Source organism: Anomalospiza imberbis, chromosome 4, assembly GCF_031753505.1.
Source record: "Anomalospiza imberbis isolate Cuckoo-Finch-1a 21T00152 chromosome 4, ASM3175350v1, whole genome shotgun sequence".
In the NCBI taxonomy this organism is placed as follows: domain Eukaryota; kingdom Metazoa; phylum Chordata; class Aves; order Passeriformes; family Viduidae; genus Anomalospiza; species Anomalospiza imberbis.
Window position 1 is genome coordinate 20926467 of NC_089684.1, and position 23755 is coordinate 20950221.

At 41.1% G+C, this 23755-nt stretch overlaps 1 protein-coding gene across 7 annotated transcripts in view; it reads left to right on the forward strand.

Annotated features, from left to right (window-relative positions):
• Positions 1 to 18705, forward strand: part of LEF1 (lymphoid enhancer binding factor 1) — a 71279-nt gene extending 52574 nt beyond the window's left edge. For 5 of the 7 annotated variants that reach the window (XM_068187426.1, XM_068187424.1, XM_068187429.1 and 2 more), the window contains 3 exons: positions 692 to 799; positions 4374 to 4422; positions 17549 to 18705. In XM_068187426.1, coding sequence (XP_068043527.1) covers positions 692 to 799; positions 4374 to 4422; positions 17549 to 17628 — 237 coding nt within the window. In that variant the 3' untranslated portion in view covers positions 17629 to 18705. Of the gene's footprint in view, positions 1 to 691; positions 800 to 4373; positions 4423 to 5081; positions 5123 to 17548 lie in introns of all 7 variants that reach the window. The other 2 variants (XM_068187428.1, XM_068187430.1) reach the window with 1 other exon arrangement.
• Positions 18706 to 23755: the final 5050 nt, after the last annotated feature.

Genomic DNA, 23755 nt, shown 5'->3' on the forward strand with positions numbered 1-23755 from the left:
TTTGCTTTTTATTTTGGCGGGTGTTTTTATTTTTAAGTATATGAAACCAGGAAATTTATTCCTGCTTGGCTGCAAAGGTCAACTCATGTAATTTGTAAGACTGTAGTTCTGTGATTTTTTTATCTTTGAAAATTTGCAGTTGCCATTTCCTTTTTCAATCAGAAAGCAGGTACCTTAAAGTTCAATACTTAGAAGTTGATTTTTGAGACAGGGGTGCTGGTCCACAGAAAGCCTTCTGTGTTGGCATTGAAAACTTGTGTCTAGTTGCTGTTTGAAACCAAGACAGCAGACCCTTCTGTCAAGGGGAGATTGCTGCCCTTTAAAAGCAGCACAAAGCTCCTCAGTTCTGTCAGGACCTAAAGGCTGTTTTTGTTGATTTTTTTTTTTTTGGTTGGGGTTTACTTTTGTTTGTTTGTTGTTGGTTTTTTTAAGTAGTGTTGGGAGAGAACGGTTCTGTGAGCAGATTATTTGGTGAGCCATGTTTCCATAAATAATTTTGTCTTGCTCAAGGCACTTGGCAGTTGCAGAGCTAACAAATGCCTGAAAGTCGTTAATAAACACAGGTGCTAATGGATTTCATTTTTGCAGTGGGGAAGGACTGAATCAAAGTCACTAAAACACTTGCTCAAGTCATCTGTTGCCTAGGTATAAGTTAGTTCCTAGTCTAAAGGTGTGTTTATTTTGTTTGCAGTGGCATGCTCTCTCTCGTGAAGAACAAGCAAAATATTATGAACTAGCTCGTAAAGAAAGGCAGCTACACATGCAGCTTTATCCAGGCTGGTCTGCAAGAGACAACTATGTAAGTCACTCACTTGAAGGTGCTTTTAAAAAATTCACTTTCTTTTTGTAACTTCTAAAATGATTATTGTTTCTTCTTTTTCTTAATAACTTGTGAAAAGTTCTGGATGAAGGGATGGTAAACATATGTATAATATAAATTTTATATTTGTTTTCACTTCAAGCACCCAGAAAACTTGGGATTTTGTTGTTGTTGAGATGCTTCTTATGAAATTCACAGTTTTTCAGGGGAAAAAATAGCATGGAAAGTTTTTTTTCCTAAGACAATGGCCAATACTGTCTGGAAGCTCACGTTGTACTGTACAGCTGTGAATTTTCCATAATTTTCTATTTGATCACTTATTATGCAGAAATCTTTCTTAGACCCGAGAAAAAAAGGGATGTCTTGCTTTCAAGAGAACTGGGTCTCAATGCAGATTGAACTGCAGCTGAAATTAATTCAGAACGGTCCATCTGTGCAAATCTTGTATAAGTAACCTTCATGGTAGAGCCTGCTGTTATACATAGATATATGTATATGTTAAGAAGTTTTCTTACAGTTACTCTTGTTTTATAATTAAATATCAAATAGCCTGCACTGCATGGTTACACTCTGGCACCTACAATGAGCTGTCAGTGTAGCCAAATGTGATGATATCAAACTCAGAAGCTGCAGTCCTGAGAGACTGATCCTAATCCGAGATCTGAGCTCCTTTCTGTCCCTCCATTAGATGTGATACCATCTACTGGGATAGGAAATGTACATGCTATATCTGGCTCAATTTTCCATCTGCATTAGGGGGACAGCAGTTTTTCTCTACTTCAGCGATGTCTTTGGACATTAAGGATTGAGGTACCTAAACACAGTGTTAACAGAAACTGTAGAAACTGGCACAGAAGGCATTGACACAGAAACTATGTGATTATCTCTGAAGGAAATGCCCTGGTCTTGCTGACATGCATGCCCAGTTTTGTAAGCACAGACACAACTGAAAGCCCTAGCAGCTTCTTTCTGTCCATTTTACATGGCCAATAAACTGTCCTGACACTACACAGGTAGGGTTTATTTCCAGTAGCCAGACCCTGTCAACAGAGCTGCCTTGAAATATAGCTGGGAACAAACAGGGTCTTAGAGAAAGACTCCTTGGAAACAAGGGGGTGTAGCTTGTCCCAAATTTACTTGCTGGAAAATCACACCACTTTGGAGTCTTGTCAGCTTGTGCTTACTGGACATCAGGCTTCAGGATGGTCCTGTGATGTTTGGTCATGTTGGCTTTGAGAGCCCTGTGCTCTGCCCCAGCCTATGTGACACAGCACAAGCAGCGGACCTGCGGTTTCTTAAATGCCTTGACAGACATTTGGAGTGTGTGAGGTGGCACGTATCAGTTATCTCTTTGATGTGCTTCCAGCCTATATCCTGTGTGGAAGTATAGCTCTGACATACTCCAGTCCTGTATGTTACAATGAAGAACTCTGCTAGCTTCCTCTTGCAGCCTCCCCTCTGCCTCTCCAGGAATGCACATGTTCTACAGTGGTGGTCAGATGGTGATCATAGGAGAGCACAGTTTATCACTGAAACCTTTTCAGATATATGGCATCTTTTTTTTTCTCTTCGGTTTTCCTAACTTTAGCAGTCAATAAGTGAAATTGTAATTGTTTAGCACAGGTATTACTCCAGTATTTTGAGGGTTGAAAGTGACTTAGGGGTGGTTCTTCTGTTTCACAAAACAGTACAAATTAGAAATTGTACTGCGTACTGTTTGGTTTTAGTTCTTCTATTTTGGTTTGCCTGGTTATTCGGGATTTTAGGAATTCGAAGAAAATGTTAAACATTGTTATTCAACTGTTGAAACTATATTTTTCATATGTTTTTATTACTGATACCCAAAGCAGTCACACAAAATTGTGTGATAGGCACAAGAAGCACAATGTTTTCAAAATGTGAGGGTTTATGTGTGCTGCAGTTGTCAGAAAGTATCTTGCTTGGGAATGCTGACAATTAGTTTTCAGCCCAGACTTCTACTTGTTCACTTGTGTTATCTCATGGGTAGATCTCAGATCAGATTTCAGTTTATGTTTTAGCACTTGAAGTGAGACTTGACATAGAGAATAAAACAAATTTTCCTCCCATGACTTTTCCATGTTAACATCTGCACGAATGCACTTTCCTCTCTAAAAAAGTATGGCCTTGGTGCCTAAGTGATAAAGCATATTGCTGGGATTTCCCCAGAGCCCTTGAAATGTGTTTTCCAACTTCTAGTCTCACAGGCAACTTCTAGTGCTCACAAGACATTGCCCAGCCCTGTTGCCAGCCTTGGGATAAATAAGGACAGGAGCTTGAGAGTCAGGCAGGCCCAGACTGTCAGAGCAGAGTGGAGGCTACTTAAGTTCACGTGCTGGAGCTTCACCACAGCCTGTATCTGGAGTCCTCCCTTGCTGTCTATCACTCAGTGAGCACTGCAGGGGTTTGAGGTGGTTTCTCACATCACCTGCTGTCCATCCCAGCACCTTGCAGAGCCAGCTTGTGGAAAGATGTGTCCCAGCACCTCAGCCCTTCCCCTCTGAGGCCACTCTGTGTGTGGCATGCTCTGTGCTGAGACATGCAGCTGCCAGCCATGAGAGTGGGGGGCCAGAGGATGGGCAGCAGGCTGCAGCCCTGCTCACAGAAACTGCACCCGCCTTTGCCAGAGCTCATCTGTTGCAGCCTGTCTGGAGGGTTCTTTAAAATATAAACAGATGTGATTTTTTCTTAAAACACACACAAAAAGCTTTCACTGATTATAGAGGGCAATAAAGACAAGACATATGGAGGAATATCAGTGGTGGTTAGGATGATGCAAGATGATTGAGGTTTAAAACTGTGGGTCTAAGCTGACCTTTTGTTTCAGTTGACAGACTGTGTGAAGCAGGAGCTGTGGCCATTTCCATAGATGGGGGTGCAGAAGGCTGAGTGTGTAGGTTGGCAGGCTGTGGCCAGTGTGGTCTCTCAGAAAGACAGCTGCCAGGCATTCATTTGAGTTCTGCACTTCAGCCATGTTAAGGGTGCTCTGCTGTTTGGTTATTGCAGAGTGTGCTCTCCAGGCACAGCCACACCAGACTTGGCTTTTGTTCAGGTACCAGCATTATCAGAACAGTTCTAGTTAGCTGGTTTGCACCCTGGGGACAAGTCATGGTCCTCCTAGGTACTTTCAACACCCTGTCTGCTCCTACCATGTAGGACAGTGTAAGTATCTGAATGTGTGAAGAGTCCTTGTAAGAGCTATACATTATGATATCAACATACGTGTCATCAGATTATTGAGCATGAGAAGTCTTTTCAGTGCTTGCAGCTGCCAGTGTTAGTTGAAAAACTGCCAGAAATTGTAATTCCATGTGGATATAAATATATGTATTACTAATGTGCATATTTCTCCATAGATGCTCAGAGCAAACTTTGTTACCATTGAACTAGTTAAAAGTGGGATAGAAAAGCTACCCTGAAAATAATTGGGTTTTTTTCTAACATTTTCAGTGTCCAGATTACTTTTGCTGTGAGTTAAGTGACAAAAAAGAAGTTCTGTGAATGTACTGGCATGATAAAATTTCCTATTTTTCAGGGGAAGAAAAAGAAGAGGAAGAGAGAAAAGTTGCAGGAATCAGCATCAGGTAGGCCATGACCACCTCTTACTTGCCATTCACCTCAGGTATATTTTAGAAACCAGGGCTTGCGCTATTTAATTTTTACGAGCTTTTGTCTAACCCTTGCTTCTGATGGACATTTTAAGATATTTCACTTGGAATGTAAGCTTGTGAACATGCACACAACTTGTGCCTCCTTTCCCTTACACCTTTCTGAACGGCAGTCCTGATGGCATCAACATCTTTGGCTGAACTTATGCATTGCTGCAATCACTGTCCTGTTTTACCTTTGCTTTTTTCCTCAATCCATGTTGTATCATCTTTAGACTTAAATATGTCTCAAATACTGTGTGGTATTTTTGGGCACTGGAAACTTTACACAGACCTTTTGTAGTAACTGTATTTTATCTCACTGTATTTTACGTTTCTTTGTACACTAACAGCTGCTAGTAGGTTGGCTAAAAGCATCAGTGAGGTCTCCTCTTTGCCTTTCAAATATACATAAAGAAATACCCTGTTTTCCCCAACGAAAAATGGCTGGTATAAGAACCATAAAAAAACCCAAACAACAAAACCAAAAAACACACACAAAAAAAATTCCATGTAACACTGTAGCAAACAAACTTACTTGGAATGTGCAAAAATTCTGTAACAGAAATTTGTTAAAGGAAAACAATCTTCTACAGGTACAGGCCCCAGAATGACAGCTGCCTACATCTGAAGCATGGTAAGAACATCTCTAAAGCTTTCCTGCTGATAAAACTGAATTGTAAAATAAGCCTTCTTATAAATTTTATGCAATAATATGAATTTAGCAAAATTGCAGAACTATCATATCCCAAAGCTAATGTTACTTTGATTACTGATGGTTTTTATACCGGCTATCTATTAGGTGTTCACCATTTCACCGCTTAACCATAATATTTTCAAACTGATCACACCTCACTGACTCACTGCAAGTCTGCCTGTGAACCAGGGATGGGTTTATTAAGTGGTGCAAGCCCTCCCAGATTGTCACAGCTCATAAGAGCAGGGTAGATGCTGGCTTTGAAACACATTTTATGTCCTGACATCAACAAGATTCTGGCTGGCTGGGTACACCTTATTAAAACAATTCATTCACCTGTATACTAACAAAACACCTGCTAAGAAAATGGGACTGTATTCCAGTTGTTTCAAGAATTTCTCCCACAGCTGTACTGTTGTAATTCACGTGTGGTGCAGGTTGGGGTTTTTTGTGGTTGTTGTATTTCCAGCATGTGTTTTCTTTCTTTATATCATATTACCTGCACTGAGGGTGGAATGATTAGTGACTACACATGTGCAATACCATCTAGTCAGCTTGTGAGTGCACACAGTACCACAGTGAGATTATAATTTCTCAGTGTCTGTGTTGGAAGGCTGGTCCTTCTCTTTCTCTCAGTGTAATGTATTTTCTAGTAGGAAAGGCATAAATTTAAAATAATAGTTGCTTCAAAACTGTCTAATTAACCCAGATTGTACTTGGGAGATCCCCAAGAATTCAAAATCACCTACGCACTGTATCAGAAATGAGCTCTGTCCTCTCTTCCTCTGTCTTGTTTGGCCACAGGTTCTCTGTGGCACACAAGAGTAGTCAGCAAAGAGTCCTGTTGGCCCTCTGCTCTGCTTGGACTTTAAGCCTGAGAAAGCCAACTTCACTTTCCTGTGTGCAGTGTGCCAGTCAGCAGTCAGCATGATTCAAGACTTTTCTGAAGTTTTGCCATTATGCTGGTTAGTCTAAACTTGGTTAAGACAGGACTTTGGTGGTTTGTTTGTTGGGTTTTTTTAAAGCTGAAGTGAAAAGGCAAAATGTGTGCTCTTTTTTCTTCTTAATAAGCAGAAGTTTTTTAGGCAAGCAGGCAGCCTTGCTCTTTGTAATGTGCCTGAGTCATGCTGATTTGAGATGTGGATTGCAGTGTTGGAGTTCTGTAGCCTATACAACAAATGTAGCTGTAAAATATTATTACTTAGAGCATTATACCTACTGAAAAATAAAGTGCTTCTCGTTGAGTTTTATAATTGATATTTCAGTTTAGTTGCCCAGGTTCATGACTGTTGTGAATATTTTTCACTTTGATCTTAACGCAGTACCAGTAGGCAAAATACCCATAATTTTATCTGAACTCATGCAGAGCACTTGATTGGGATTGGAATACAACTAAGGTTCAAGTGACAGCGTAAAACCAGGGAATATTTGGTTTCTTGAATGCCTTACAGTCTTGCCTATGCTGACCTACTTTTGTTGGAGTTTCTCTGCATTTTCTGTATTACAGGTTGAATGTTCTGAGTGTGGGGGTTTTTTCTCTCCCTTTGACCTTTACACTCTTGCCTTCCTGTGTCCTCTTAGGCTTTGTAACAGTGTGGAAACTGTTGGCAATATCTGTCTCTCTGTCTTCAGGCAATTTGTAACACAGAGTCTGAGAACCAGTAGTATGTTCTTCAGGGAAGGGGAAGTGTGCTGTTGAGTCCATATATGCATGTGAAGGCAGCCTCACTAAGTGTTTCATGCTGAGTGAATGATCTGCGCTGGAGATGTACAGATGTGCTCTTGCTGGAAGTAGATGCACAGAACGATTTAGGGAACCTGAATCAACCAGACTTCAAAGCAAACTTCTGAAGGTTAAGACTCTTGCCCTCTGCAAGCCTAATCCAAAGAATGTTTTGCCCACAAGCATAATATCTTACCAGGCCCACAGCAGAACTGTTGTAGTCTTTACTGGATGGAGATAATAAGTTTGGGAATAGCTTTCTTACTCGCATGGATGGTGTAAGGAAGAGGGAGAAGGAGGGTGGGAGGTCTGGGAAGGAGACAAGCCTTCTGTTATCTGAGAAGAATCAGAAATGAGTAGGTGGCAAGACCAAAGAAAGAATCTCAAGATCAGCACAAAGGAGATCAGCCAGGGCTGTAATTATGGTGATGTAAGTGAGAAGGATGAAATGGTGGGAGGGTTGTGTGGTGGGATGTTCAGAGGAAAGTAACGGAAGAGACATGCAAACAGACATGATTTAAGATACTGTGAAAGTTTTGGGTGTGGGTTTTTTTTTTGTCCATGAACATTCAGCCAGTAACTGATTTTTACGGTGGACCTGTAGTCCTGCTTTTTGACTTGAACATGATTAGAGTGGTAAAGTCAAGTGGTAGCATTAAGTTGCCCCATTTCCAAGAGTTGTACACAGCAGGAGGCATCTTATGGCTTCACTGCTTAGGATTTAACTGAGTTCTGTAATCTCCAACCTACTGAATGGCCAATCTGTAAAACACTTCAGAGTGCTCTAGGAATACTGTGACCCTCTGCACCAGTCTTTGCTATATTTTCCCGGGTTACTCCAAAGTGTGTCCTTTAAGAGTTGTGGAACTGTCCCAGGAAGGATTTTGTTTGCAGTTGACATGGCCCAACACACTGTTTGGAATAACTTTGATTTATTGAAGAAATAACTCTTATTTATTCTCTTATTTTGAAATCAACAAAGAGTGGAATTAGACCTGATAATGCTAAAAATAAATTGAGGTGAGGCCAGGGAGGGAAGGGGAAATGAGGAAAGCTAAGGTAAAGGACAATGTAGAGATCACGTGTTGAGCACCTTTCTGAAAGGTGTTTTTTTTAATTTAAGTACATAATTTAAGTACAGCCTTCTAGGTGATTTATAAATAGGACCAATTCTGTCTTGGAAGTGGAGATTTCTAATTTCCTATCAAGTCTGACTTTTGGAAGAAAAAAAAAAGGTGATTTTTAGCATCTCATGAGTATTTTGAAATCAGTAAGGGAACAGAAGGGTACTAACAAAAATTCCTCTTTGTTCTGCAGCATGGAAATACTTAACTTCTTATGGCTTGCTCTGTACAGAACTCTAAAAGGCATATCATTAAACATATGGCTGGACGCAACTGGGAAACTACATAATTTAACATTGTGTTTTGGCATATCTTCAAGGGCTAAAAAGAGTGATAGAGAAGCTTAATAGACATCTGAAAACCTGTGAGAAGTTTATTTGTGGCTTGCAAAATTCCATGACAATTAGCATCTACATTAGCAAAGCTTTCAAAACCAAGAAAACTTTACTAATACTGATTTGAAATCAGAAGTACTTAAAAGGATCAGATTAAGACCATTTAACTTTGAACAATGTATTATCTTAACATTTTAAACTTCCTATGTGGAAATTAGAGCCAAATTCAGCACAGAAGTGATTTTTAGGCAGTAATTTATGACTGGATTATGTTTTCCCTATTACGTAAAAATAAAAAGGAGTGAGGCAGTGAAAGCAGACTATAAAGTGGACCAGTCCACAGCCAGAATAGTGTGGAAAATAAGTGTCTGATGACTGTGGTCATGGTTGACCATGGGTTTCTGGCCAGCATCTGAGAAAAGAGATGCAAAGAGGATGTGGTACCTTCCTTTCTGAGGCATGTTTTCAAACCTGGGTTTTCCAGTGCTCTTGAAATTGCTCCTGGAGTAGTTCAAGTTGAAACAAATGCTCCACCCCTTCCTATAGCACTTGACTGCTCAGAAGATTTAAACAGAGCTTGGAGAACTTGCACAGAAGTTAGTCTCTGTGAGAATGTGTGTGGTGATGATGGTGCAGAGATTTGTCCTGATCTGCTTTAAAAATTGTTTCTTGTGTGACCCATACTTCCCTATTCCCCATTTTGCCCATGAATAGTGGCCTTCAGCACAGGCAAGAGGGACAGAATGAGCAGAAGAAAATTTTCTGGATTTAAATATTTGTATTATTTCAGATAGGCATAAAATTTCCATAGAAAATGAGTATAGCTCCCCAAAGAAAATTATTATAGCCCTCAGACAGATCATGGTTAGGATTGAAGGGGACCTTAAATGTCATCTAGTTCCAATGCCCCCTCACCATAGCCAGGGACACCTTCCACTAGACCAGGTTATTCAAAGCTTCGTCAAATTTGGCCTTGAACACTTCCAGAGATGGGACAACTTCCCTGGGCCTCACCACCCTCACATTAAAGAATTTTCTTCCTAATATCCAATCTAAATCTATTGTCTGTCAGTTTAAAGCCATTCCTCTTTGTCTTGTCTTACATGCCACTGTAAGAAGTCCTTCTCCAGCTTTCCTGTAGGCCCCCTTTAGGAACTGGAAGATGGTTATAAGGTTTCACTGGAACTTCCTCCAGGCTGAACAAGCCCAACTCTCTTAGCCTATCTGCTTCAGCCCTCTGAGCATCTTTGTGGCCTCCTTTGGGACCAGTCCAATACGTTCATGTGCTTTTACTGTTGGGGACCCCAGAGCAGGATGTAGCACTGCAGGTGGGGGTCTCACCAGAGCAGAGCAGAGGGGCAGAATCCCCTCCCTTTCTCTGATGGCCATGGTGCTTTGGATACAGCCCAGGATACAACTGACTTTCTGGGCTGTGAGTGCACATGGCTGAGTCTCTTCCACCAACACCCCCAAGTCTTTCTCCACAGGGCTGCTCTCAGTCCATTCTCCAGTCTGTATCTGTGCTTGGGATTGCCCTGCCCGTGTCCCTCTGCCTGGCATTCTGTCCCTCCTGTGTGTCCCTCCAGAAACTTAATTCTGACCTGACATTGATCTTGCTGGGGTGAAGACAGAGGCTCTCCTCTCTTCCAGGCTCTCTGACATCAAGGAAAAGGTCAGAAGAGCAAACCTGAAGAGAAGCCACAGCCCCATGCAGGTGGCAGGTACAGAGGGGCACTGACACCTGCTGGGAGAGGTGCAGCAGAGCAGACCCAGGTCCCTGCTTCCCGTTATCATCCTGATGGAGGTCCCTTGTGAAGGATAGGGGAGGAAGGAAAGGAAAGGAAAGGAAAGGAAAGGAAAGGAAAGGAAAGGAAAGGAAAGGAAAGGAAAGGAAAGGAAAGGAAAGGAAAGGAAAGGAAAGGAAAGGAAAGGAAAGGAAAGGAAAGGAAAGGAAAGGAAAGGAAAGGAAAGGAAAAGGAAAGGAAAGGAAAGGAAAGGAAAGGAAAGGAAAGGAAAGGAAAGGAAAGGAAAGGAAAGGAAAGGAAAGGAAAGGAAGAAGGGCTATTTTCAGTGCAGTCATACTGTAGGAGGGTTAAGTGAGGGTAGTAGCAAAGCATAGGTTTTTATAAATTGAACATCAGAACCCTTTCAACTAGATAATTAGCATAGATATGGGATTAGAGAAATAAGAAAAAAACAGTAAGGATTTTTGCAAAATAAGTGCAGCATGGTCAGTTATGAAGCTGATCTTCAGCTTTTCATATTTTAAATTTACACTGACAAATGGAAAAAATAGCTAATTCAGGAGGTCAATATATGTGTTTGTTTTTGGATACTCAAGTTGCAGAACCTACTGTGAAATTAGTGATGCTTAATGAAGTTTGAACTTAACCACATTTACAAGTGATTAAAAACCCCCTTATTGTTTCACTTCTGAGGTGTTAGCAGTAAGCGGCTTGGGCAAGAATGAAGGAGAGCAGTGGGACAACTATTGTTCTAAGTCTTCCTGTGGGATAGGGTGGGGACAGGGAGTTGACTGCTGGTGCACCATTCTTCTCTAGATAAAAACGGTGTGTTTTGGTGGATTTAGTAAACTCACCACCAGACTGAGAAGTCTTAGGTCATGAGAAAAACTCTGTAGAAACAAACTGTTTCATAAATACGATGTAAGGTTTTGAAGTGTTGTTTCATTTCCAATTGGAAGCAAACTTCAAAATTTTAGTGTTTTTCTCATGTCTGCATTGGGGTTTCACCTTTTTTAGTGTATTTACATGAAAAATTTCAAAATGAGTTTTTGATACTGTGTTCCTGATGAGCTAGAAAGCAAGCTTTTATGACACTGTCAAAGTCTTTCCCATTTGTTTGTGGAGAGTAAGTGTGGGTGAAATCTGTCGTGTAATTTCAACAGACATATTCAAATGCAGTTCTATCAAAGCTTAGCAAACCCTAGTATACCCTAGCACTGAGTTTTGCTTCTATTTGCCTCTGATTTTAGAGATTATGTTTAAAGAGTTCTTCTGATATACATGAATGCAAACCTAGCCATCCTGAAGACAAAACTAACCAAAAGAACAGAACAAAACCAAAGAGCCTTAACCATGATATTGCAAAAGTCACTGCTAATAGATCAAACCTTCTCATACCAGTCAGTTCCTTAATCCTCCACTTTAAGAATTATTTATGCAAGTCATCTTCTAAATCTCTGATCCTTTACCTGCTTGTTAAGACTGTAACATACAGACAATTTTGAAAGCTTGCAGCTTGGAAAGCTGTACAAGGAAAGAAGCTCATAGCATGGCCAGCTGAAGCACCACTGTCTGGTCAGTTAAAACATGAGCCTGGCAAGTCAGTGAGATGTTATGGGCTTTAGTGAGAGCTTTCAGTAGAAGAGCTTTCAGCTCCTCCTTCCAGAGGTAGGAGCAAATTTCACACCAGTGAAGGTGTCACTGGCAGTAGGGTGTAGTGTGTGAACAGGGTTAGAGGCAACTGAGGAAAATAGTACCAGCAACCATCTCTGAATTGGTGTTCTTGCCACAGGCATCAGTACAGAGAGAGAAGAGAATTAAGTAGGCTTAAGTGAGCAGAAAGACAATTTCTGAAGTTGCTTCCTCCTTGCAAAAGTTACAGGATATGTGTTCCCTCATTAATATTAAGTTGTATCAGAGTTAAACTCAGGAGTTATAAGAGCCTTCTATCTATCCTTCCTCTCAGGGATACCTGAAATTGCGTGTGGTAAAATATTATTGCCAAAATAACTACACAGAATTGGTTTCTATGGTGTAAAGGCAAATGCACATACTAGGTGGGACTACATTTTGATGAACACTTGGTTTTCTTCACATATGTGGGTCTTTTGAGGTACACAGACTTCCTGTTGTGTATTTTGGACCAGTAGAGATTTTATGATGAGATGAGTTAATTGCATCAAAGTGAAGTTGGTATGCTTGAATTGTGTAGTGGCTTCTGTGTACTGTTGTCTTATGCTTGTAGTGTTGCTCTGTGGATGCCTGTGTGTAGAAGAGTTGATGGAAGCTCAAGAAGATATTCAGGTTACATCTGACTTGCCTTTGGTTTCATGAAAGCAACTATTTAAATTATTCCATGTATCAGAAGAGTTAACTGTTGAGATTGTCTTTCAAATACTGCAAATTCTAACCTATGTTTAATTGCAGCAGAAAAAAAAAGATCTACAAAGGAAACTGTACCCATGTTATTTCTTTCTTCTGAAAGAATTTTCACTTATTGCTTTAGCAATACCTCATGTTCTTCTCTGTTGCAGCAGGTGAAAACTGAAGTAACAATTTCAGTGCTCCTAGCTCTCAGTCTAGAAAACAAATAATTTAAAAAATAGTCTTCTGAATATTTATTATATGCCATAAAGATACAGAAAGGAGACAAGCCTGTTTCTTCCTCTCTCTTCCTCGCCTTTAGGATACTGTTCCGTTTTAAGAAGCTGCTAGAGACAGCTGTCTAGAGGCAATCTGGTTTTTATTATAAACATGGAGCCTCTCTCCCCTCCCACACCCAACAGGAAAAACATGTCTTGGGTCTTCCAGTAAGATAATTTTAAAGATTCTAGCTAAGTGATAGAGCTTGTAGTTTTGTGCTGCCTACATTGGGGGCCTTTGATAAGAGCCACACCTGTTTGGCATCATTGCCATCAGCTGCACAAAATGGGAACCCTAAAATACCTGGGCGTTTTCCGTGCTGAAACTAATCTGCTCTGGAAGAGGTCTCTCGTTTGGGAAGGCTGGGGGAGGAATATTTCTGCTGCTCACTTAATGCATCTAGCTGAGGTCAAACTATGAGGACAGAAGGTAGGACTCCAGGCTCCACCTGTAGTTAATGGAGAGGTATTTTCAGGGGCAGTTAATTCAGGGCATGTAAAACAGCAGTGAATAATTTGCTGTTGGAGTCTCCATTCACACTTAGCAGCAATGGACCAAGGTTAAAAGTAGCAAGGGGGATGGAGGGGTTAGACCGACCAAGAAAAACTTCATAGTAACATAGTTTCAACATGGCAGCATCTGTTACAGTTTTATCGTACAATTTTATGTCATTTCTTTTGGATACAAAGGCAGCTTAAAAAGTTTCCTCTGCTGCCTGCTGGTATCCAGCTCTTACAGAGAGGGATTTTTCCTGTCCCCCCTAGGTCTCTCCATCCATGTTTTGTAACAGCTTGTAGGACCCTGCAGCAAAATGGATTACTTAAATGACTGGGGTTTTGTTGGGAGGTGCTTTTTTTGTTTAGAAACAACAAGGGTTGTGGAGTGTTTGTTTGTGTTTGCCCTGAACATCTCAAGGATCTGGTTTGGGCTAAACCCACAAACCACGGCACAGCTGGGCAGGAAGAGGAGCAGACTGCAACGCAGGCATCTATCTGCTTGTGCCTGAAACCCTCTCCAGCTCTGCTGTTAAAGAAAATACAGAGGGACTTCACAAACACCATGAACTGCCCTGATAAATAATGCCCTGGTTTTGCATAGCCAGGTTTCTGGAGTATTGAATAAACCATGGCTGGCAGTAAGTCGAACATGTTCGTTTTGGACTTACAAAGAAAATGATTGTTTCAGCTTTTGGGTCCCTAAACTTGCCATGTTGTTTGAAGTACTGGATTAAAAGATAGGTTTGGAGATGAAGTTTTTTCTTTTTTTAAAAAAATATATGTAACTGCCTGTTATACGTAGTCTTTTGTCTCTTTAGAACTGTATCCAAACAATGTGATAGGGAAAGGTGTAGGAAAAATAATACCTCATTTAAAATGTTTAATATCCCTTGCCCTCTGTGAAGAGTTAGGTATGTCTTTTATTCCATGCTTATTCCTGTACTGACCCAGACATTTCTGACTTTTTTTCTGTAACCTTTTCTGATTAGCATGACCTGGATGAAGCTGCATAATTCTCTCCCTTGTTCTAGAAAAGTTAAAAGACCAGAGGAGGAGAACAAGACCTTTGCAGACCCACCCTTCACCCATCTCATTCTGAAGCATGGGGAGGACTTCAGATCCCCTTGTGATCCCCTCAGCCACTGAGGCCACGCTTGCTAGGAGAATTTAGTTTTACTGTAGCAATTCTTGAATTAGATTTATCACTTCGATAGTAAGGCTTTTCTTTTTGCACTTCATTATTCTTGAATCTTATATCTGTTTCTTACTTGAGGTGTTGTTTTCTTTTTCTTTTTCCCCTTTCCTCCTGCAGTCAGATGTACACTGCAAATGGCACAGACAGTGCCTCCTATTGTGGCTCAGGCTCAAGACTTCACATATGTAAAATGTGACTCGCAGCACTTTCTTTGAAGCCTAACCACAGCCAGGGAGCTGTAATTGCAGTCTTTGATTTGTGCCGACTTCACTTGTGGATTGGGCTTTGCTAGGGCATGCCTCGCCTGGCGAGACTTCAGCTGCAGCCCCCCAGTGAAGCCTTAGATGTGGGAAGTCTTCAGTCTCCTTAGCACATGCCTGTGGTTTCTTGAAAAGAATCCTGATTTGACCTGTTTTATATCTGTAAGGCAACACCATCATCACTCGTATTTTTTAGGTATTATTTGGTTTATCAGCAGCAGAAGCAATTTCCAGCATGTAGCCTTAATGTGCAGCAGGGGAAAGGCTGGGTTCTAGATGCTGTTTTCAGGATAGCTACTCTATAATTTGCTGTACTGCTTGGAAATAAAAATACGTGGGGCTTCCCTGTGCCTGTCCCCTTTCAGAATTACTGTGGTGTCTGCAGCCTCTCTAGAGGAGCTGGGCATAGTTAGGAGCTATGGAAGGGAGGCAGGCGCTGCAAAACTGCCTCTGGATTGAGAAAGAAGCAATGGCCGCTGTTGGAAAAAGCTGAGGGCCAGAGCAAGGCCATGGTCGTTATTTTAACCTCCTGACTTCAAAGACAGCTTGCTGGTAAGGGAAGGGGGGAGGAGGCAGGGAACCATCTCAACAGAAGAGCATTTCATTTCCTTCAGTGAAGTAGACATTCCTGGCTGCTAATGGGGAGTAGCTCTGAATCACAGCGCTTGTATCAGACTGCTGTGAACTACTGGCCTGGCGCCTCAAGGCCATTCCTCAACAGGAAGCTGAATGTTTTCATGTAAGACTGAGAGGAAAACCTTCCCAGGAAGAGCAACCTGGACCAAACCTTTGAAAATCCGGGATGAAAAGGCACAAAATAAATATAAAGCGGCAGGGTGCTCTCCCCAGTGTTTCTGTGCTGTTTGCTTGGCCTCTCTTTCGTGCTCCTTGGAAAGGTAGAGCCCTTCGTAGCTCTTTGATCCGCACGTGTTGCGGAGCACTGCGCTACTTTATAAAAAATTTAAAAAAGGCAGGAAGCTCAGGAGGCTTTTTTTAGTTGGGACATGGGCTGGTTTTATGAGGAAATAGGAACTGAATTAGTCAATACAGACCACCTCTGTTGAAACTGCTGGTTTGCCAGTGGACTTTTAGCTGTGCTGTTTAAGAGGCCTCAGTGGCTTTAAATGTCCTTTTGTGGCTACCAGCAACAGATGTAAGTTATTCCTTATGTATCAGGGATGGCACTACGTGGGCAACAAGGGAATCTGCATCAGTTGCTCTGATACAGAGCTGTTGCTCTGCATACAGAGCAGTTTGCTATAAATTCATGCTGGTCTTTTCTTCCTTAGTCTGCAGCTCAACTTAAGTGTTCTCAACTTTCCTTTCCACTATAACAATAGCTACGTGGGTGACCTCTGATAGGGAGTCAACTTGTTTAGTAAGATTTTGGGGCCTCAGCTTATGGTGATTAAAATCAAAGGGTACCAACTCAGGTTTAGAGGCTTTCTACCCTGGACTACATGAGGCAGTGTAACTCCTTACTCAGGAGCTGCCACGCTACTCAGCCACTGTGCGCCTCTTTGTGTGGTAATGGTTTACATGGAAGCTGCAGCGGATGGGAGGTAGGTGCTTAGTTATAAATGGCCCTGGTTTAAATACTGCTGAAATGTAATGTAATGTAATTTGCTGATTAATTCAGCTTGTGGCTCTTGCAGGCTTAAGCAGTCTGTCTATCATGATTAGTCTAAAAGAAGTTTGACTTGTGGTTTAAACCATTTCTTCATAAACTTGTTCTGTCTTGCCTTGTGTGACTCAAGGTGCTGGCAGTGTGTCTTTATGTGACTAAGCATTTTGTGTCTCTTCTGGTGAAAATTCATTTACCTTCTCCACTGAACTGCTTTCTTGTGTCAATTTTGATCACTCAAAAGCTTTGCTCGTTGAATCATCTAGTTATTTGGCAGTTGAGTAGTATGTGGAAACCTAGAGGTTAATGTTGATTTTTCTGAAATACCAGTAATCCCTAAACAGTTACTGGAGAGCATGTGTCTATGTGTGGAAAAACATCTGACTCGTTAGAGAGATTTTGGGTGGAGACCCTGTTATAACCCACTTGTCTGGATCAGAATGGCAAGGGTGATGGTTGAGTTGGCAATTTCATAAATCAGCTAATGTAACCCAGAGACCTAGACTGTTCCCCTCTGGATGAGCAATTCCTATTAGGCCTGTGCTGTGGGCCATTTCACATGCTCTAAGAATATAAATCCTTCCAAGATCTAGTGAACTTTACTGCTAGGGAGGAGGCCCATGCTCTTACACAGCTGGAAGATGTTCCCTACCCCACTGAAGAGCAGAACAAGTCCTCCCCAGTCATGAGGATGGATGGTAGAATCAGTGTTCACACAAGCCTCATCCACCACATTCCTCTACCAAACTGCTTGCAGAAGACAGCTTTTTTTCATGTCTGCAGGGAGTAGAGCTTGAGGCTCTGAAATAGAGGTTTAATTGACCTCAACCACTGTACTACGGTTCTAAAGCCCAAGGATGTCTAATTTTGTAATGGTATCTGGGTCAAATGTTGTAGATAAATGAAATCCACTACTAAAGGGAAGAAAATCTGTAATATGCTGGATGTTTGAAACCCCACCTTTCTAGTTGGTATCTCTTTACAGTGCAAAGTACTTTCCATAAATATAGTTGCAAACTTCAAGCAAAAGCAAGTAGTAATAAATTCTGCATTTAACTTTGACATTGTAATGCACATTCCACTAATAGAGCTGTAAGAGTTACAGTGACCCATCACCAGCTTGTTTGAAGAAATTTTTTTTAAAGGCTTCAGATAGTCTTTATCACACTGTCTCTCTTCTCTTCCCCCCCCCCCCCCCCCCCCCCCGCTCTTCCCTGTAGGTGGGAAAAGAAATGCTTTCTCAACTTGCAAAGCAAAGGCGGCGACACCAGGACCTCTTCTGGAGATGGAAGCTTGTTAAACCCTAGGTGTGTCCTTCATCCGCACAGACCGCCCCCAAGGAGTCTGTCTAGGATGTCATTCACCCTGATGTCACTGCTAGAGACACTGAATCATAAAGACAATCACTGCCAAAATCCTTCACTATCACGAGGTTCAGCCCCGATATAAATAGAGCAAGTGAGCTCCTGGATCAGCAGAGCAGCTTTTGTCTTCACCTCTGCCTTGCACTCTTAAGCCCCCGTCTCATCTGTGTCCATATTGAGTCAGCAAACACAGTAGCATGGCTGTCTGTGCCTGCTTCAGCCAGCAGAATTACATAGACCACAGCTGCCCCATACAGCACATCGAGGGATGGAATTTGCCTGGACCAGGATGATGCGCTCAACCTTCTTTTTATTTAATGGTGCGACAGGATCAATTTTGGTTTTAGCTTTTTTTAAGAAACTTGAATGCTTTTATATTTTAACTTTTAGTTTGTAATTTCTTTGGTGTATATTTTACTAGGTATGAGCTTAAACAAGTGTCAGAAATCTGAAATACTTTTTAAATAAAAGGAGTTTTTCTTTTTTTTTTTTTTTTCTGCAAGAGGAAAAACCTGTATGGAAAAAAGGTGGCTGTTTTGTTAAACTATTTGTAACAAATAGTGGCCTCTCAGTCTATATAATACAGTGTCCTATAGAACTAAATAAATGTAACAACAGTCAGCTGGTCAGTAGACATGTTAGTCTTGCATCATCTACTCTGTAAACATAAGCAATACATCCAGCAAATCTGACTGCAGTGAGTTCTCCTTCTCACCCATTCCCCTTCTCCTTGTAAAAAGCCCAGCACTTGAATTATTACTTCAATTGTTCTGTATTTGTATCTGTTTTTGTTAGCCTGTTAGTGGGATTTTATGCCAGTTGTTGAAATGAGCATTGATGTATCCATTTTTTTAAATAGTAAGGCACAACCTTTGCCAGAAATACTGTCAACCAATTTTTTTTTTGTCATTCCAGTTTGAGTTAATGTGCTGAGCATTTGTTTTTTAATAAAAGCTTTGTAATAAAATGAAAGTTAACTGTCTTTAAAACTGGCTTAAAAAAAACCAACAAAACTGGTTTTGCTAGAATCCCTCAAAAGTAGAAGCAAGCTCAGGAAGGCACAGACACTTGTAAGGCTGAAGACTTCTGGCTCAGTCTTCTGTTGTAGTAAATACAATGTGTTTGTTTGGCTGTTTGCTCACCTGAAGTGATTTTGGAAAGTGACTTTTTCTTTGAAAAGTGAGCAGAAGTCTCAGTTCCATACCAGGAATAAGGAATGGGGAGGCTCAATGGTCCCTTGTGCTGCTCAGTTAGCTTTGTCCTAAGTGGAAGTATTAAGGATCCCTCCATCATCATTTTCCTAGCAAAATCTTAGGGAAGGGAGCAGTGGTTTTAGGCTGATGATTATGAATATGGATTTGCTTCTTTCTGGATGCGCTCCATGCCCACACAAGAGGTAGAGGCCTACAGTTAAATTTCTTGTAGCTGTATAAATTATTGCCCAGTCAGGGACTGAAGCTGGCTGCAGAATCAAGTGTGCAAGGCCTGGTTTCATGGTCTGAGATCCAGAGTCAGCAGGGCCTGCCTAATGCCAGTGGTGCCTGGGAGATGTTCCTGCCATAGCAAGCAGCACAGCTGCCTCACTTCTACTAAGGGATGTAAAAATCCCAGACACTGGAGCCACAGATGGAACTACTCCATCAATTTGTGAGTGAAAAAGAAATACTACAAATTGTACATTGAATCAGCATTCTTTATATTCCAGCTCCCAAATCTTGTTTGGTGTGAGACTGGACTGAGTCAAGCTACAAGAATTGACAGGGGTCAGTTACTGCCTAAGGAAGCTTTGGAACTGGATTGTTTATAAATGACCCTTTAACTTGGTTGCATAAGAAATTTCATAATTAGAAATGTTATAAAACAGCTTCCTCTTAAACCAGTGTGCACTGCAGATTTAAGGCTGTAACCAGAATATTAGTTCTTGCAATATTTATTTCTAGCAACTGGTGATCATGTTAAAAAAAAAAAAAAAAAAAGAAAAAAAAAAAAAAAGAAAAACAAGTGACCAGGCTTCCATATGGCAGGAGAAAATATCTCTTGAGAGAATAGCAACTGTATACTGGAGTTTTGCAAGACTTGGCTATGTTTCCATTCAATTATCCCAGCCTTTGCTGGAAACCTGTCTGGCTTTTGGTTTGGGGTTTGGTTTTGTTTTTTAAAGGGGAAAAACGGCAAGTACTTAGTGCTGTAATTGTTCTAAATCAAGGATTACTGCAGTGAGATCTGCAAATTACATGTTCCAAAGACAACAGTTCTCTTCAGAACTTTATAAAACATGACTACTTCGTTTAGATTTTGTAATGGCTATTTAAAGAGCCATTTATCCATTCTGAAAAAAATTGTTCCCAAAGGAAGTGTCAGCTTCATGTAGCCCATTGTCCCCAGTACGCTGTTGTGAACAGTTGCCTGCCTTAAGGACGAAAGGTCTTTCAGCTCTAATAGTGAAGAAAAAGAATTTGGGAGCTAAAAATAATATCTCTGCTGTTAACATACAGTGAACAAGCACCACGTGTTGGGCTCATTCATAGATCAAAGATCTTTCACATACAGCAACTATGGGAAAGGTTAACTAATATGCAAGGTTTCAGATGCTGCCATGAGAGCACCTGAAACAGAAACTCTGCTATCCTGGATTACCCCCTGGGACTTGGGTCTGTGTCCACTCCTACCCTCCCCTGCTAATTGGCATTTGTTCCTGTGGGACCAAAAGAGCCCTCACTGTACTGTGCCAGCTTGTCAGTGGAGACAGATGAGCTAGTAAAGATGACCAAGTGATGATGGTGCTACCCTGGCAGTAAGACTAGGTTTAAATCCTTGACATGGAACAAATTATTCCAGGTGAGACTCAAAACCAGCACCTAAATTCCTGATGTGCAATTTCAGCAGACATCAGAATCTAACCTTGTCTCTTTTGGGTGCCTGAGGAGATGATTATCATGTATTTCCCACAGAAAACATCTTCAAGGATTTAAATGCTCCTACCTAATGGCTGAGTTAATTATCCAGACACTTCTGTACAAGCATTCACAAACCACTCTCTGCCCCCACACTTGATTTTGTGCATGTACTAAAAGCAGTTCCTGCAAGGATCACAGCACGGGTAGCCTAGTTCATAGACACAGAGCTATCCCAGTACCTAGGAAACACACAGCCTTCCCCCTCCCCTCACCAAAACCAGCAGATACAGAACAGGGGAGTTGAGCCAGGATTATTTACAGCTAATCAGGCCAACATCACAGGATGGTCTGGCTCCTCATGCTTCTGGATTGCCTGGACCAGAGCCATTTTCCCTGTGTTACATAAAAGAACAATGCTTCAGCTAACTTTGGCTTCTTATGCAGCAAGTGATGACAGATTCACTATTTGTGCTTATACGGACTCACCAGCTCTACTGAATTATCTTCTGTTGGAGTTTCCGCTTTGGATTAGGCAACAGAAAAGGCAGTCACTTCGTTTGATGGCTGGGTCAATTTGCAGAAAATGTAGGACCTTAAGAACCCAATCCTTGCTCCAGACTCTAGGACAGCAGAATCCACAGCATCAGTTGTCTGCACTCCTTTGAAACCAATGCAGTCCACAAGGCTTTGAAGCAACCATTCTGTTTCCTGGTGGCCTCCTGCTCTGATCTACGTGGCAGCTAATCAGGCTAAAGCAAGACTGGCAGAAAATGAAGGACACTACTGAGACTTAAGAAATACTCTGTAACCTCTCCCATAAGGCAGCTGCACTTTTTTCCCTTCATTTGCAAGGGGACTAACATGCAAGGAAGCCTCTCCTTCAGAATAAGGACCTTACACAAAGTAGGACATTAGAGAGGAAATAATTAAGTCCATAAATAGCCAGAAGTCTGTCAGCTATATATATATAATACCTTTCTCCTAAGTCAGGTCAGTGAAAGACTACTGGGCTAAAAAGGAAGTCAGCCAAAAGGAGAAGCTGTAACAGGAAAAATGGTTGGCTTATAAACACATTCCAAGATGAAACCAAAAACCTAGAAAGTATGCCCAAACATTCATTTCTCCACAACACATTAGGAAGAGAAACTCTGGATTAATGCATGAATTTACCCTTTGAGTCTCCTCATAGATATGAAGCTCAGGTTTAGAAAGGCAAGCAAGCAAATGGGCATCTGCCCAGGAAAAGGAACATATGTGCCAGAAATAGGGGAAATGAACCTCTTAATCACCAGTTTCTGACTGGGTCAAAACAAGGACTGAAATACTGCTCCCCATCCTCCCAGATAAACAGTCATGCCTCCAGGCCATGGATTTTAAATGATGGCTTCTCCTGCAACAACCATGCCTTCACTGAATCACAGATGTCTGCTTGGCTGAGATAACAGTCACTGCATACCTGGTCTGGGAACCTTAGAAAACCAAGGTATTCTTGTGAATGCTGTTCTACAATTCACATTTTGATAAACTCACCCATCTCACCTTCCAGAAACCCAACAAATACAAATAAGAAACAGGTTCATTAACCTGTCAGCTATGGAAAATCAGCATAAACCAGAAGAGCTAGGAGAAAAATTTCTGCTTCATACTAGAAGAGCAACTCACCCAAGAAGTGGACTGTACTGTTCACTGTGCTGAGAAAAGGTAACTGACATAATAAAATCTTCAGCAGAATAAGAAAAATAACATACTCCAAAACTTAATGATAGTCAGAAGGGTTAATGATGGTCAGAAGAGTTATTTGGACAGGCCATTCTTTGAATTTGTACAGATTTCCTACAGCTAAGAAGAGTGGCTAAAAAAGTCCTACAGGATATCTACTTGGCTGAGTTAGGGCATCTATGTCTTTTAAGACAGAGAGAAAAAGCCACACAAACAAGGACTCAGATCTTGACAAAGCAGAAGGCTATAGAAGGATTAGTTTTTCTTGGCACCTGCCTGTGAAAGCAAAGTGCTGGGTAACAAAAGAGGAGACAGCACACAGCACAACATGGCAGTGACTACATCCCTTGACTGAAAAAAGCCCAAGATGGACAAGATTCTTAGATTCTAGTTGTTGCTTTTGCTACCCTGAAATATGTTTCCTTTTTACTCTTCTCTGTGAAATGTTTAATTTTGTCATGATTAACATCAACAGCAACAACTTCTTTCATTCTACACTCTATTCATGCTAAATTAATAGGTAATAATCATATTTGCAACTAAATCAAGTGACAGAACAGTCACTGCTTTTTTCCTGTAAAGACCTGATAGCTTCAAACTGTACTCAACCTTTTATGACAATAACTAGAAAGAACTCACAATCAAAACATCCTAATCTACTAACTCTCAACAAATTTAACCATGAATGGGTTTAGCCACTGTTTGAAAATTCAAATTTTATAAGGCAGATTTCACATATGGTCAAAGTTTCCCTTTGAGTGGGACTGGTATAACTACATGACCCAGAAATCAAACCACTCACAGCACTTAGTTAATCACTGAGCAGTCTAATTCTGCCTATACTGGTACTAATATTTAATTGTTTAGTAAGAGTGAATTTACTGAAATTACATACTGAAAAGGAATTGCAAGCCATTTCTCAATATTCAAGTAGTTTATTCCCTTCTTCCTTCTAGTCCATTTGATTTCACTTCTACTCCAGGCCTCTTCCCTCCTCCCCCTCTCTCCTGTGTTTGACTCCTCTGCTCTTGGCCTGCCCTCACTGGCAGAAGAGCTCCCTGCTGATGGAACAGCTTTGCTAACTGCTGTTGCCCACTCAGAAGCAGTCCCCCCTTTCCAATGACCTAATGCTGGATTTCCTATGAACCTAAAAAAAATGGACCTAAATCTAGCACAGGTCTAACACTTATACTGTATTTTCATTCTGTCCTGTTTGGAAATAAATACAATTTGAAGGAAGAAAGGGAAGAAAGACTATTTTCTAGTCAAGTGAAGGAAGAATTCCCTACATATGTGTTCCCCAAGCACATTTGAAGGACAGTACTTCTTTAGCTCCCAGGTATGTTGTGAGGATCAGATATAATTATATGTAACTCATGTAAACCACAGACAGAAGAATTAAGAGATTTTTTAAATGAGATGCATACAGCTACACTACAGGTATAGT